Genomic DNA, 17,739 nt, shown 5'->3' with positions numbered 1-17,739 from the left:
GTAGTATATATTTTACCGAAATGACAACAGTGTTGTTATATAGCTATTCAGGATATATTTGGCCATATGACAACTTTCGAAAACGAAACAAACATATAAAAAAAGACAAACAACAAAAGTGGACGCTTTATTTGCGTTAAAACAGAAGAAAACCAGACAAACTTGTGTAGTAACCGTCTATCGCGTGTCCTGTGCATGTGCCCGTGATGGACTTGACCCATACAGCGTCACCGACGTCCATCTCTAGGATCGCTGTACTCCCTTTTTGGTCGTGCGTCCCGCCTTGCCACCTGAAAACACGTCAGCGACGTCCACTCCATTCAGCACGAGCCGGGCGTTTACGTTTTTATCAATCTGATTAAAATCGTATGTTACATGGCTTCGTTAACTTCGTACTAAGCCTGAACATCTGAGTGTGCCGAGGTCAGGGTCACGTTCAGGTGAACTTTATATTTATAAATACTCATAAAAATTTGACCAATCAGAGACCCTCTTTCAAAAGGTCGCTCGGAGTTGTAACAAATATGTCGGACATTGATGAGAATGATGCGAAAGTTCTGAAGTTATTTGAGATTGATCGCCTGAAACCCGAACAGAAAAAAAATTCGAAGCTTTATTAGAGAAGAAAGACTGTATGGTGGTGTTGCCTACGCAATTATTACCCAACGGGTACGTTTTCCTTGGCGTCGTAGAAACGTCAGTTCCCGCCGCCATATTTGGTTTGGAAAACTAATATGTTCGATACCCCTCGCTATTTATTTATCAACCATGACATTCAGATGTTCAAGCGGAGCCATGTAACAGATGATTTTAATCAGACTGCGATTTATCATGTTCCGACAAGATGCGCACGTGGAACACGTAAACACCGCTGATGTCACAGTAAAATAAATCCGTCAAACGGTTATTCCGTCTTTGCGTATTGTAGAATTATCTTCTGTTGTGAGCAGGTATTGATTGTTACGTCATTGGTTTGTGTGAGAAAATTACGTCGTTTTCTCAAATATTGATGACGTTACTCTCACAAACAAATGACGTAACAATCAATACCTACTCACAAGAGCAGATAACTCTGGAATACGAACAGACGGAATACTGCTGGCCTAGATCTGTTACCACGTTGTCATAGACAATGGGCTTGTCTCTCGTGAGGTTAGTCAGATCTCCGCTCTTTGGAAACATGTAGTTTGGTGTGGAAATAATTTGAAGTATAGGAAACAAAAATATTTAACACTTTTTGGATGTGAAATAATTTTGGATACTTGATAACCCCGTTATTATTTTGGAGACAAATAGTTTCAGTTTGATAGAAATTTGTTTTGAGCGTTTGTTAAAAATCTTCATGCCTCTAGCAACATTGTTCTTAGTTCTTTGATAACCTTAATGTTTGTGTAAGTGTTCGTTATAGCCTTTTGACAAGATACAGAATAAAGGATAATTTCGCTATCAAAATTCTGATATCTTGTAAAAAAAATCATCGGCAACACTATTGAGGTTGTTCCGGCTGTAAAAACATTTAGGGGTATACGTCGATGGTTCACTGAACACTAAAAAACAAAAGATTCCTTTCGCATTCCCATAATCAACTCCATATTAGAGTATTCCCCCTGATATTGCAAAATATAAGAGGCACTGTATTCTAGTGTTAGGACGCCGGGCTCGTGACCAAACGATTGCCGGTTCGAGCCATGGCACGGCACTGTGTTGTACCTTTGAGCAAGATACTTTACTCCGATTATTCCAGTCTACTCAGCTGTAAATGAGTACGTGGTTGGGCAGAGCTAGAATTCCTGAATGCTAGCTGTGAGTGCCGAAATGGCAATAACGGCTGTATGCTCCCCTGGGAGTTGAGAAAAATATTGGCTGGTTCCAAAGGCCCTATAACCACTGATAATAATTTGTGATTCGCTTTGAGATGACTTTCGAACTAGGTTGTGATAAAGCGGTAAATAAGAACCTCGAATTATTATTGTTGTGACTATGGCAATGCCTTGCTCATTGGTAACTCTTAAAGCTTTAACTATGGCCAGGAACACTACAGCACATTTTTTTCCTGTATTCAAAAGAGAGAGCCCATCATATCAGGGTTATATTTACTCTGTTGGAAACATTAAGATGCAGGCTGAAGTACAAAATTTTGATGTACACTTACACGGCACTAAATACAACACCTCAACTGTAATTACAGGAGCTTGACAACTTTTATTTGCCGCCATGACCAATGTCGTTGGAGGCAGAACCCATGTTAAAACATCGTACTGTGAGTTTTGGAGAGGTCGCACTCATTTTATGGAATAGTTTTCTATCCGCTACCAGAAATTCGAAAACCCTTTCCATATTCAAGAAAGATGACAAAAATGCATGTTTATATGTTTGGCGAACTTAGTGTAGATTTAGTGTGAAAACAACCATGCAAATATAATTTATAAATAGCTACATTTAAACGGAGATCTGAATATCAGCGAACCGCTTGTAAATTCTATGTTGCATAATTCAATGAGTCATATTCATGTAGTTTAGTTGTGTAAAATCCCTAATTTTATAAACAATATTACATAATGTAAGTGTTATATACATGCCATACCATTTATAAAAAGTGGGGTTACAACGTCGGCGTGATCATACCTCATTGATGATGATGCTAAATCGTGTTTATTTTACAATTGACGGATCCTAGTCTTGTAAATAAGCAGTTAGTTAAAACTGTATTTACACAAAAGCATGAAAATATGATGAGGTATGCAAATGGAAAATATTCAGAATCAACTGATGAACACTCTAACTCCTTAAAATTATTGCACATGACACCACTTGAAGAATATCTCAGCAGTAAATTGAGGGAGGTTGTTTTTTATTATCTAAACCGAGGCTTTGCCGAGGGTTAAACAATAAAAAACAGATCACCACGAGGATGATATATTTTTCGCACCTCAGACAGAGATATCCTACGTCATACCCCATGCTAGATTTTGCTATCTCGTCCGATTTGTCTTGTACCTTTACTTGACATTTCGCGGAAATTTTACACTACGATGTATTCATCCGCGCGTTAACTGCTTTAAATTGACAATTTGCATTATAAATGTCCTGGTTTGTCGTCATATGTATAGTTTTAATGTTGTTAGATATTTGATTTTGTAGAAAAACTATAATCTACACTGTGAAATACGTTTTAATCTATGTAAGGACGGACTACATTTTTACCCGGTAGCATTCAAATATAGCGTTAGTAGTTAAGAGGTCATTTTCATTTGAGGCACAAGGCGATACCTGTAGTTTTTAGCAAAATTGAATGGTTCATTTTGAACTAAAAAGTGCGAGAGAAAAAAATCAATTACCTGTAACTGAGCGAGATCGGGTTATCTCAGTCTCGGGCTAAGAATCTGTAACATCCCAACCTCGGCTTACGCCTCGGTTTGGATTTTGTTACAGAATCTTAACCCTCGACTGAGATAACCCGATCTCGCTCAGTTACAGGTAAAAATAGTTTATTAGTCTCACCCTAGGGTTGAGACGGGGGGATTCCCCTATTCATGACAATGGCATGACGTCACGTCAACAAAACGATGACGTCATGTCAACAATCCATCAACGATAAGTCAACCGTGATTTTGGCCTGTAACATTATTATTACTTTCTGTGTATGCTACATAATGGATAGATAGGATAAGAGAAAAAATATCAATCACCCCATTGAGGGTGAGATAGGGAAATCTGAACACTCAAGGAAAGATTCTTAAGTTGCCAAACATGAGGCTTTGCCGAGAATCCCTTAAGAATTACTTAAGAATCCCTCTTCTGGTTGAGATTCCCCTTTCTCTCACCCTTCACAGGCGTGTCTCCCGTTTTAGCCGGAAAAGATCAGCTTTTCTCTTACCCTGGACATGTGTATCCGCACTTTTAACGGTGTGAGATTTCCTTGTCTCACCCTAGGGTTGAGACGGGGGATTCCCCTATTCCTAACAATGGCATGCCGTCACTTTAACAATACAATGACGTCACGTCAACAATCCATCAACGTCATGTCAACCCTGAATTTAGCATGTAACGTTATCATTACATTGCGCATATGATACACAATGAAAGAACAAGGTAAGAGAAAAAGAATCATTCACCCCCTTGGAATCTCAACCCTCGGGGAAAGATTCTTTAGTTGCCAAACACTCGGCAAAGCCTCGTGTTTGGCAACTTAAGACCTCCCCCTCGGGTTGATATTCTCCTATCTCACCACCAAGAGGGGGGGGGGAAGATTCTATTAGTCAACCCCTAGGGGGAGATAGCTTCGTGCCGATTAGCACGTGTTCAATTAAAATGCGTCATCGTTAATTGTGACGTCATCAAAAGTGAATGACGATATGCATACCCCACATGTGTTTTTGTTTACAAACATGACAGACTACTGTCGGTGGAGCTGTAACTGAAATAATAGGTTTGGAGAAAAATAATCATCCCCTACTTTGAGGGTATAGCAGAGAAATCTCCAACCCTTGGCTGATTTTATGGTTAGGCTAGACAACCAAAAAACATCACCCCTCGGTTTGGAGATTTCTCTGTCACACCCTCAAGGTAGGGGAAGATTCTATTAATCTTACCCCAAGGGGGTTGAGAGATTAAATAGAACAGTTACACTCGAAGACCTCTTGTGCCCGCCTTAAAATTATCACGATGAAATCAACAACCAGTGGGCAGCTGGGTAATCGTGTTCATTGGTGATATGAATGCAATCTGAACCAGGTAGGGTTAACTATAGTGACAGGGGCATAAAGTGGGAAATATATTGTTGTGAACTCCGTAGGGGTGTTTATAGTAGCGAATGTAGGGAATAGGCTGATGTGATACTGTGTGTTTTAGGGTGGAAACACAGCAAGCTTAAGTCCCGGTCTCAAAAGTCACGGGACCAGGGGTCTGCAATAGGTACCGGTCGCCCGCTGTAATCCCGAAATTAGCCCGGTGTAAACTGCCATTCCGCCCATCATACGAATGATTAGAGCCAATCTTCTTTTTACCATTTATTTACATTATTTATGTTTTCCATTTTTTACACTTGATGGTGTGAAATCTGTCTCGTGATGATTTATTTCTCTATTTGTTATGTTCTGCAAATAAAAACACATAGATAATTAATTTACAATAATAATTCTTTATTATCTATTTCATTATTATTGATGAACCTATTTGTTTTTATTTCTTCCAGACTGCTCAAGTAGCGTTCATGTGCGTCCTGTTTCTGGTAACCATGACAACGAATGCCTTGGTGTTATTCCTCATTTTTATGTCCAGGAAGATTAAATCTCGAATGAACATGTTTATCGCCAACCTCGCCTGTGCAGGTAGGTTTATCTATATACAGGTATGTATTGTATATAAGTATACACTATTGTTTTGTTTATCTATATAAAGGTATGTATTGTATATAAGTATATACTATTGTTTTGTTTATCTATATAAAGGTATGTATTGTATATACAGACCCGTACACGTTCGCTGTTCTTCTTTCAGCGTACCGTTTGCGTAGCATTTCCGTACCGTTTGCGTCCAAGGTGGAACAGCGAACGTGTACGGGTCTGTAAGTATACACTATTGTTTTGTTTATCTATATAAAGGTACGTATTGTATATAAGTATACACTATTGTTTTGTTTATCTATATAAAGGTATGTATTGTATATAAGTATATACTATTGTTTTGTTTATCCATATAAAGGTATTTATTGTATATAAGTATACACTATTGTTTTGTTTATCTATATAAAGGTATGTATTGTATATAAGTATATAATATTAGGGGGTTTTCCATATCAACGTTACATGCGAACGTAAATAGTTCCAAATACAGCTTTAAGTTGCAGAATATGTAGAATAATTCAAAAACCTAATTAAACAATTACCAAACCCTCTCTTTCTTTCAAAAACGAAACGTTTTACCTACTCAGTATCACAACATGCACTTGAGTTTAGCAGATAAACAACACAAACACAGTTCTGGGAACTGGTCGGCTTCTATATAGGATGACCAGGTTCCGGAATTGTCCTTTGTTTAGTTAGGTTTTTTTCTCTCTCTCTCTCTCTCTCTCTCTCTCTCTCTCTCTCTCTCTCTCTCTCTCTTAATTGCTGAACGCAAGTGCCCGTGCACTGATAAAGCTGAAAAGTACAATGACTTTGACTGATCAGAGAACGGGCGGAAATAGGGAGTCATGGATGGCCGCAGACGATACCGGTTAATATATGTTTTGTAATATGACCAAATTCTTACCGATGATAATGACAATAGTTTAAATAGAAAAGTATCGATGTAAAAACACTTATTTCGATCACAGAGTCCCATGAAGAGAAGGTTACCATATATTGGCATAAAACAACTAGCAGTAATGTAGGACTACTTGTACTATAGGTCTTTAACTTGATTTTTGTCACTTTTTACGATCTTGTAGACAGGGGCAGGTTTGATGACATCGCCACGCAATGGGTGGTGTTAATATATTTTACGCTACGCCAAAAAATGTCCAATACGCAATACAGATGTGACGACACAAACATACGACAAGAATAAACATGTGTATTATGAAAGGTGATAGGACGTTAAGGATGTCCGAACCACTGCCAAAACAATAGCTGCGGTAAATCATTTCTGAAAAGAAAACCATACCTTGCGACACGTTTGTGAAAATTAAAAAAAAAAAAACGAAATAAACAAAATATAATCAACAAAACTGTTCCTAGTATAAAAACAATAAGCGGAGCTAGACGGGCTTCGGAACTATTGACTCTAGGTTGTTAAACTATTGCTCTAACCGACTGAGCCATCTCGACAACGGGAGTATCCTCGCAAAACTGTGCTATAGCTGTATCAAAACGTAATGAGAGTGTACGGGGGGGGGGGGGGGGGGGGGGGGGGGGGGGGGGGCACAGTACAGTGGGACATCGCAAAGAACACAGGTGAGGGTTCGAACCTTTGGCGTTTAGATCAATTGGCTAAGGTACATCATCGCGCTATAATGCCCCTAGAAACCAATGGACAGTTTATGATTTCAATGAGGACATTGATGTAAAAAAAATGAAATGCTACATTTTAACATTCTAAGAGAAGCAGTTCAAGCGCTGAGTTGGTCGACAGTACAGTATGTATCACTCATACTCAACGTATATTAATGGTATACCTATGCAAAGAGATTTGATCAATTATTTGACCTTGATATTGTTTTGCCATCAATGAGTGAAAAGCATATCGGCCAATCAAATTATTTCATTTACAAAACCAAATTCAGTGTTATGAGATACGCTAATGAACCTTATGTACATCTAGTTATTTGTTGACTATTCAGACAAACACTTTTACTGCCATATTTATCAGGGTCGATAGAAAGATAATGATCGTAATATTTTTTGAATGCTTCTACGTTCGTCTTTGATCTGCGCGTTGCGCAGGCTATTCCCCGGTCAGTGATTGTGATGTACTAAAAAACAATGTCTCACCTTGCCAATTAATTGGTAATAGGATAATCAGCCGTACGTGTGTTATTATCAGTCCCCGTTTCTTGTTGACTGGTTTGGTGAACGGGTTTAAAGCCCTATCAGCAGCTAAGGACATTCAAGGACGTGACCCCATGTGTGTTGTGTGTTGGTACTGTATATGAATCTACCAACTGAAAACAACTGCCTTTAGACTATGAATACAACAATTCTCGTGCAACCAGTCAGCTGATTTCACACACAATGACCACTTCATATTACTACGCATAATACCGTTTCTGAGAATAGTTATCTCTCCTCCTCCGTGATAACGTAGTTGCGAAAAATAATAATAAACATTACAAAAATCATGAATGGTCCACCATTGTACTATTATTATTATTCTTTCTAATTAAAAACTAAAAAACATACTTATAACATTGTCATATTAAATACTGACCTCCGACTCACAATCGGTTCCTCGTGGTCACGAACTTATTATCATCATTTACATATGCAGGTTTTTTGGTAAACTGTACATTCAACGGCTGTACATTTAACTTCAAATGAGCTCTATGCCTACTGCCGACGGGTGCTCGGCTGACGAGTGCCCTGGTTGGTTACTATAGTGAGTGATGATTTGAAATACTGCAGACATAAACTTTTCAAATTATATAATATACGGTGTTAATGCGAAAAAAAATCAAATAAGATCATCTTTCAAAAATGAATGGAATATCAGGTGTTGGTTGTTTTTAGATTCTAGATATATATTTCCGTTTCAACAAAATCAGCTGATCTGCGGAAGTCGAACATTTGAAGTGTGTGTGTAGGCTGGAGTTCTGGCTGTTCCTTTTTATGTTTTTTTGACCGATACTAATATCAAAAATATTAAATCTGCAAAAAGAATTGTAACTTTATTTATTGTAGTTCATCGTAACGTTAATATTTGAATTGAATGGAATATTTTTCATAGCAGTAGCTGATCTACATATCTTCTGAGGAGTGCTAACGCGCTCCACAGGATATGTAGATCAGCTACTGCTATTCATTGCCGCAATGTACATGAAAAAAATCCATCCAAACCCTATATACCCTATGGGTGTGTTGGTCTACTTGCCTCCTTGTGAAAGCGGGGATCTGATACAGATTCATAGTGCTATCTCACTGAAATACCATGCCTAATGCACCCAGCACAGTATTCCACCCAGTCACATTATACAGACAACGGATTAACCAGTTGTTGCCATTACCCTAAATGCTGGACGCAAAGTAGGGAATAACAACTACCATGTTAAGGGACTTTAGTTTGTCCCGGCCTGGGGACGGAGCCCATTGTCCAACTCACCAGGGCGACCGTTTCATATTAAAGCCAAAAGTGAAGCATTGTAAAGCAAGGCACTAGGAATATATAAAGATCCCAAATTATGCACTGGGTGCAGCAGATTTATTTTGGTTACTTTTGTGTCACCAAGTAGAGGGCTCAAAAGCAAATCCTCAATTCTGCAGGGGTTTCCCGCATTAGTAGCATCTTACGATACAATTTCCACCGCCCCCAACCTGCAGAGTTGTCCGTTTGTTGTCATTTAAATAAGTATATTTTCATTCGCTTACGAAAATTACGGAAGAGCATTAGAGTCATGTAGAAAAGTAAATAGTTGGGTGGTTTTTTTGCCATGTGACTAACTCTTATAATGAAATTTTGAACTTATAGGGATTGGAAAATTATAAAAAATAAAATGACATCGGGTATAGGAAACTGATGGAAAAGGATATTGTATGTTTGAGAGTGAAAATTGGAAGAAATAAGCAACGTATCAACAACAGAAACATATTAAGAGGGTAATAGTAAGATGAAAACCGCTGGATGGAGCCCGGCGGTGGGAAAATATATACATTATTTGTCCGTGTACATAACATCAACGAACCGAAGACACATAGAAAAAGTATTTTTGAATGTGAATGTATATTGAGAGAGAGAAAACATGTTGACAGTCGTGTGTACTCTAAAGTATTAAATATGGTTTGATTTTCCTTGATTCTGATTGGCTAATCCTTGGTCTCAGGTTCGCAAGTATATAGCACATTGACATCACGTTCCTACATTTTGATCCGGATATTTCGTTCCGAAAGCAATTCCAGCGAGTCCCAATATTTTGTTATCTAATATTTCATACTGTCTAATGACATGATCTGTATAATCACAATTTTGGACTTTTGATTGCGTGTTCGATTGATATAATTCTATCAGGTTCATATAACAACGTTTCGACCTCGACAAAAGTTCATAATTGATAAATATATCATTCTGTTAATGTACTCCTTTACAAAAGGATTATATTTATAAAGCTGTTATTGACCATTCAGCTCTAGTAAACAGTATGTGGCAAATAACAGTCAGGAATAGCAGACAAGGATAATTCCCGAGGAACTTCGAATGTCAGATTGGCATGAAATTTCGGTCACACAATTGAACTGGGTGATTAAGATATGCCTCATGTAATCTTGTTATATTAATGGAGACAGTTCCTAGGAGGTCTTAACTCATATTGACTTGTCAGGAGAAATGTATCAGCTCGGTCTCCGGGGCCGGAAGTACGGTTAGAAGCATCGTAGATTAATTGATTGGTTATCCGGGGTCAACCGATCAACCGAAACGTTAACCGTCTACTCGCGTACAGAGACCGTGTTTTCTCAATGGATTACTGACTGATATAGGAATACAAATTAAAGCACTGATCAGTCGACCAATGCGGTCAGGGTGTTCCGAGTTAGTGGTATATATCTATCACTGCCTACTTGTAGGTTGTATATTCCTACAAACGAAATTTTGGGGGGTATATAGGAAGCACCTTGTCCGTCTGTTCATGATCATTGTAAGCGCAAATCCTCCTTAACTGTGTATATTATTTTCTTGTGAATCAACACAGTGAAATACATCGTATGTAGATATGCGTGAAGAACGGTCCTTGCTAAGTGGACAAAAGATATTTTCCATGCCGAAGAGGCAGCTGTTTTTCCATCTAATCAAATTTTATGGTACTATTCTTATAACCATCATATCAATTTGCATTGGCACCAGTGGCCAATCCTATCACACAAAAGACATGAAAATAGTTTAAAGAAAATGCACTGTATCCTCTTTTATATTGTTAGGTACCTATTGGTAACGAGTGGACCTTGTAGCAACCCCACGTCGTCGGTGTAGTAAATACATTTGGACGAAAAATGGATGAAACTGCACATCCTCAGTGGAATAGATCTATTGATTAACTAGTGTCCCTGTAGTCCAACATACAGTGGGGAGCCACAAACAATTTCGGTATATTGTTGTGACAGTAGTCACATTATAGTTCAATACCGGAAGTTTACATAATGATTATAACAATTCAATATACCGCTTTATCACAACCTAGTTCGTAGGTCGTCTCAAAGCGGTTCACAAGTTATTATCCGTGATTATAGGGCCTTTACAACCAGCCAATATCTTTCTCAACTCCCTTGGGAGCATATAACCGGTGCTGCCATTTCGTCGCTCACAGCTCTCATTCAACAATTCTAGCACTGCCCAACCATGTACTCATTTACAACTTAGTAGACTGGAAAAAGCGGAGTAAAGTATCTTGCTCAAAGATACAACACAGTGCCGTGCTGTGACGCGAATCCGCAACCATTTGGTTACGAGCCCGGCGTTCTAACACTAGACTACCGTGTCTCCATGACCCCCATCACGGGGAAAAGACCTTGTTTTTAGAAAAAATTACCGTCGAATGTGACGAATTGTTATTCTAAAACAGTGGCACATATGAATCGCCTACCCAGATACATATAAAGCCATTAAGTATATACGTATCTGGCCTACCGCATGCGTGCAGCCATCAACGTCATGTCACTTCTTGTACTTCTTTATTGAGGATTCCTGTCCCACTGCAGAAAAAACAAAGGTCCAGGGTTCGAATCCTGCCTTTTATCGTCACAACGACTAAGACCCCCATCTGACGAAATGTAATTCTTAAAAAGATTAATTCTTAATCGCCTACCGTACGCGTGCAGACATCAACGTCATGTCACTTCTTGTACTGCTTTATTGAGGATTCCTGTCCTACTGCAGACAAAAACCCAAAGGTCCAGGGTTCGAATCCCGGCCTCTATCGTTGCAATTTAACTCCATGAACACTGTTGAAGGGTGTTTTTGTGTGTTTTTTTAATATTTAACTTTATTGTTTGGTTGAGTGGGGTTTTTTCTGTTGTTTTTTTTGAAAGTTCACATGTTATGTGTTTCAAAGAAATGATTTATCAAAGCTATAACCCCTTGCGAGTAATAAAATTTCCAATGCATACATTTACAGTTATCTAAAAAGTCGCTCATAAATCGTGTATATGTACAGACGTTTCTGTTCAAAATCATTAAGTATTTTGTTATAAACAGTTCTCTCACAGTTCTCTCAGATAAATGTACTCTATCACACATGTGAGTTAGACGGACACATCTCAATTCGAGGGTAAGAGGTTAACCACGAAGCTTATAACAGCCAGATAAATTAAGCTGAAGGAATGCGAAAATAAATGGAGCTAAAAGATTGCAAGCATTCCGGATTAACGGAGCTAAAAAAATGTAAATATTCCTGATAAAAGGCAGTAATTCCAGGTAAATAAAGGAATAGGGTCAGAGTTTTTATGTATAAATCAATCTGGCGCTGAATACAGGTGCCACTTTATTCATGGTAATGCATTAAGTGTATACTTCCTACTGGCATACATATGTACATAGTTAATGTGTTTTCACATTATCATGCAATATCTTTGAAAAAAACTAGCGTCGTCTACGTCTAGAAATTTTATGTATAAATCAATCTGGTGCTGAATACAGGTGCCACTTTATTCCAAACACTTAAATACGCTTTAAATAAACTCTCTCCACTTGTCTACACGAAAATCACTTCGAACCAAAACAAAACACAAAGACGACCAAATCAAGAGTGATGATATGTCTTTGACCCAAGACAGTCCATTTGAGATACTCGTTAAGCCTTTGTTGTTAGTACGTGTGATTAAGGAGTACGGCCTTCGAGCCATTGTTATCACGCATGGTAATGCATTAAGTGTATACCTCCTGCTGACATACATGTACTAACTGAATTCAGGACTCGACAACTAACGGCTATTTGTCCTTATCAAGAAATCCATTTATTAAGCCAGGAACCTGTGGTTATAAGTGCGACCATCGTGAATAGTCTGCAGCCATGCCAGACTATCCCTAGTTGAATGTGCCCTTAGTACGTTGGGTGCAGACGAGCTCCGTACCTTATACATACTTAATTTTTTGCCATTTGCATGATTTTCTTTCCAGCTTAACAGGTAACAGTCGTTTACTTGTAATGGCTATTCACATTGCAAAATATTTTGTGTGTGTTTTTATTTATTTAATTAGTACAGTGTATATGTAACCTAATATCGGCGATTGTAATCGAATCGAAAACAAATGAAATAAAATGTCGCATCTACATGTACCTGATGTCGAATTATCAATGACCTTTTGTATAAATTTACCGCTTACTCAAACAAAAAATAAAATGCATTATTTTCTGGACAATCAATTATTTCATTCAGTTCTTTTTTCATATGTTTTTTTTGTGTATATAATATGGCTATTATGTATGTGGTATTAATAATTCGGCGATTATGACCAGCCCGCGGAACTAGCGAAAAAAGAACCCTTGATGAAAATTGCGAGATAGAACCCCCTGCGCACTTTGTACAAGGAGACCTTACCTACTCGTTCAAGCGTTGATTTATTCTAGCTATTAATTTTAGTGAAAACAAAGCAATATTCGTCATTTTGATGGCTTACTATTTATTATTTCAATTTAAGTAAATCGTTAGCTTTAGCTTTGCCTAACACGTGATAAAATATCGGGGTTTGGGTTTGGAATCAAAACAAAAACATTAATGACGTTATTATACATAGTCTTTAGAGTGTAAAACGTTGGCATTGCATTTTCTATTAGGTCGCGGCATTATCGTGATAGTAATGTACATTTAGGATTATTAGGCGTGTCGCCGTTTAAAATCACACTGAACCTGCATTTAAGACCGGAAGACTTGTCAGGAGAAATGTATCAGCTCGGTCTCCGGGGCCGGAAGTACGGTTAGAAGCATCGTAGATTAATTGATTGGTTATCCGGGGTCAACCGATCAACCGAAACGTTAACCGTCTACTCGCGTACAGAGACCGTGTTTTCTCAATGGATTACTGACTGATATAGGAATACAAATTAAAGCACTGATCAGTCGACCAATGCGGTCAGGGTGTTCCGAGTTAGTGGTATATATCTATCACTGCCTACTTGTAGGTTGTATATTCCTACAAACGAAATTTTGGGGGGTATATAGGAAGCACCTTGTCCGTCTGTTCATGATCATTGTAAGCGCAAATCCTCCTTAACTGTGTATATTATTTTCTTGTGAATCAACACAGTGAAATACATCGTATGTAGATATGCGTGAAGAACGGTCCTTGCTAAGTGGACAAAAGATATTTTCCATGCCGAAGAGGCAGCTGTTTTTCCATCTAATCAAATTTTATGGTACTATTCTTATAACCATCATATCAATTTGCATTGGCACCAGTGGCCAATCCTATCACACAAAAGACATGAAAATAGTTTAAAGAAAATGCACTGTATCCTCTTTTATATTGTTAGGTACCTATTGGTAACGAGTGGACCTTGTAGCAACCCCACGTCGTCGGTGTAGTAAATACATTTGGACGAAAAATGGATGAAACTGCACATCCTCAGTGGAATAGATCTATTGATTAACTAGTGTCCCTGTAGTCCAACATACAGTGGGGAGCCACAAACAATTTCGGTATATTGTTGTGACAGTAGTCACATTATAGTTCAATACCGGAAGTTTACATAATGTTACGCATTCACAACACGCATGGAGGCACGTTCTTAAATGACATTAGCTGCTGATAGGGCGTTAAACCCTGAAACACTAAACCAAAACCAAACAGAATAACCCAACAATACTGTCTAACTTATTTAGGGGTGGTTTTATATGGGGCGCATTATTTAAATCCTTTTCTATCTCTAAGAGGCTTAGTTTTCCAATCTGATTTGATACTCTCCTGCTCCAAAAATATAGAACTTTTAAGCTTCCTTTCCATTTATAGTTTTTGTCTTATGTTTACGTGACAGGATTTTTAAAGCCTTCATTTGAACCAATTTTCCATGTCCTCTAGGTCTTGTCTCATTTTCGTATACCAGCTGCTTTTGATTTCCTCATAAAATCGTGTGACGTTAGCAAACATGAAGGTATTCGAAAGTGTTAAGTCAGACAAATCGTTAAAAGTATATTCCAAGTAATATTTGTCCTATAATATTTCATTGGGGGATCCCAATTATCACGAGATGGTCTTTTGACAAATTTATGTTAACTTATACTAGTTTTTTTCTGCAGTTTTGCAATTAGTAATTGATGCGGGACCTTGTCAAACGGTTTCACAAAATCCGTAAAGATGACATAAATCACCTTTCTGTAATTCACTCTAACAGTGCAATCGTCAAGCACCGCCAGGGGCTAACGAACATTTGACCATTTTTACAATAAATCTGAACTACTTGATACTAAAAATGTCAATACACTCAATATGTTCCACAATGTCATCTTGTACTTCTTTCTCCATTTTGTTTTTTCTATGCATTCTTACTGTTCACGAGCGTTCTTGGTCTGATTTTGATCCTTTTTTTCCGATGAAGCTTTTCTTGGCTGATGGTACTATCCTGTTTACTTTAACGGTTTACTTTATACGTGTTCCATCTTATCCGCCTTTTCGTATTGCAGAGTTATCTGCACTTGTGAGCAGGTATTGATTGTTACGTCATTTGTTTGTGAGAGTAACGTCATCAATTTTTGAGAAAACGACGTAATTTTCCCACACAAACCAATGACGTAACAATCAATACCTGCTCACAAGAGAAGATAACTCTGCAATACGCAAAGACAGAATAGCTTGTAAGAGTTTGTTGCCTATAGTTCATCGATGTCGAGGTTCCCAAACAAGTGGTTGTTGTTTTATCAAGTTTATCTATCGAACTCGAGATAGTTAACCCTTTCGCCACTGTAGACTATGATGGGCTCATCCTGATCAATGCATGGTAGGGTTTAGTAAAGTTACATAGGGGTGAAAGGGTTAATTTTCGAATTATATAAAGACACTATGCTTACCGAGTGTTTTTTTACAATCTGAAAACTAACTACAAGAGTTAAATAAATATGATAATCAACCATCATAAGTATGGGGAACTTTTTCTCTCACAACTGTCCTATACTATATATGAAAACATGTTTTCTTGGAAATGCGTTATTCCTGGTACAATTGCCATGAACTATGACGTCTCCATTGAAGCTGACGTCGTAAAGCAATGTTACTTGACGTCATAATCACAAGACTAACCGAAACGTTTAGCGACTCCTAGCAGATTTATCCAACGAGTCGGGAGTGAGGAAACCTGTTGTGGTCATACACTTGGGGACAATCTAGACAGGTGTTTTCATTATTTATTCCCTCTGTTGAGTCCTATATGGACTAATTACCCTCATGGTGCTATCGGCAAACCAGATTTCTATTTTTATTTCGTATTTTTAGTAATTGATTTTTTTAGATATGTGTGTACCTTGTAATTTTTGTCCGACACTGGTTCGTCTACTGTAGGCTCCTCTGTAAAACCACTGGTAAATAAACAGTCCAGAATATCAGCTTTATCCATGCATGCACAAATAACGCTTGTACGGAACTCATTCCGGGGATCCAGATAGAAAGATGAAGTCATGGAACATACCTGCATGTATATGAAATCAATCTGAAATATGCTGCTGGAAATCAAAACCGGAAATACATGTATGATACTAATTTACGGAGATATTAACTTGGAACTATGTAACCAATAGCAAAGCCGTAGGATATTGACCAAAAAGCTGCCGAAATAGATCTGGTTTGGAAGTTTCTGAAGGACAGTATGTGTAATAAAGTCAGAAATAATGCGGGTTTATGAACGGAAGTTTACAGAACTAGCTTCCGTTATGGGCAGGCAAAGAGTGATGAAAAGTACCTATTTAATTCTGTTCAGGTTATTAATATCTTCATATCAGAATATTGCAAAGATCTTTGTGTTTGTAATTTTGTTCAGAAGAGTTAATCACTATTTTGGAAAGAGAATGACATTTAAATAGCAAAACTTGACAGGAGAGAGGAAAGTTTCTGTCGAGATCGTTTATTTTTATTTGATTTGCAGAATGTAGTTTAAAAAGGTCGTTGGGTAATGAAGCACTATGTGTTATGTATATACATGTTTATCCGTCATATAACAATGATTTAAGCCGTTATTATTACAAAATAACATCATAACCCTGACTTTGGAGAGACACGCTGATAAAAACCAATATACTTCACTTACTCCTATTACGTCCTTACCACACCGGCTTCAAATAACAAACAAAACAGGTCTAGTTTTGAGCTTATGAGCTTACCTGGGATTATGTTTTTTATAGCACGACCACTCCATGTTTGGGTTTTATTATCTTGGCCAGACGACCAGTACCTCTTCAAGGTCACGATCCCACTGACGTCCGACAGCTAAATATATTCATTTAAGTATCAATGTGCCACTACCAAAAATGTAACTACACAACAGCAACTCTTGTATGAATTTGATAAAAAAAAAACACAAAAAAACACATACCTTGCGGGACTTAAAATGGAAAAAAAGAAAGTTGAAATTTTACAAAATAATCTATTTTCACAAAGTTAGTACACTTAAATTTACTCGATACATTGTGTCTCAAAAAACTGGTGTAAACACGTGACAGGTACATGTGATGCCGATAGACAAAACACATCAGTCTGCATGCCATATGCTTGATACAATATATAACCTTCTTGAAGTAATTTGGCCAGTCTCATGTCAGTGTCCTACCGTGAGTCACTTTATGTCTTCGAACTGAAGCTTTATTTCTGAAGTAAATGTGATAATTTAGATACACATTTCCCAGTAACGTTTCGATATCGGGTGTTGAAATATCATCGTTAAGCACGTGTACTATTTGCTTACCTGGTGTCCCCCAGTTTATAATACGGCATTGAAATGCCTGATACTCAATACAGTAATGACGACCCGAGAAATACAAGAAAAACACGTGTATTACGAAGGGTGGACATTTCTTAAGGACGAGGCAGGTTTTGGTGGTCGAGCAGTGGCGGATCGGAATACCTACCTGGGGGGGG

At 37.9% G+C, this 17,739-nt stretch overlaps 1 protein-coding gene across 1 annotated transcript in view; it reads left to right on the top strand.

Moving 5' to 3' along the window:
- Window positions 1–17,739, top strand: part of LOC110450774 (cardioacceleratory peptide receptor-like) — an 88,532-nt gene that overhangs the window by 39,739 nt on the left and 31,054 nt on the right. Inside the window, exon 2 of the mRNA XM_021498480.1 lies at window positions 5,195–5,330. Coding sequence (XP_021354155.1) covers window positions 5,195–5,330 — 136 coding nt within the window. The remainder of the gene's footprint in view (window positions 1–5,194; window positions 5,331–17,739) is intronic.

Source organism: Mizuhopecten yessoensis, unplaced genomic scaffold, assembly GCF_002113885.1.
Source record: "Mizuhopecten yessoensis strain PY_sf001 unplaced genomic scaffold, ASM211388v2 scaffold5503, whole genome shotgun sequence".
Taxonomy (NCBI): Eukaryota; Metazoa; Mollusca; class Bivalvia; order Pectinida; family Pectinidae; genus Mizuhopecten; species Mizuhopecten yessoensis.
The sequence above is the reverse complement of the archived record's forward strand: the minus strand, read 5'-3'. Positions and strand labels throughout refer to the sequence as shown.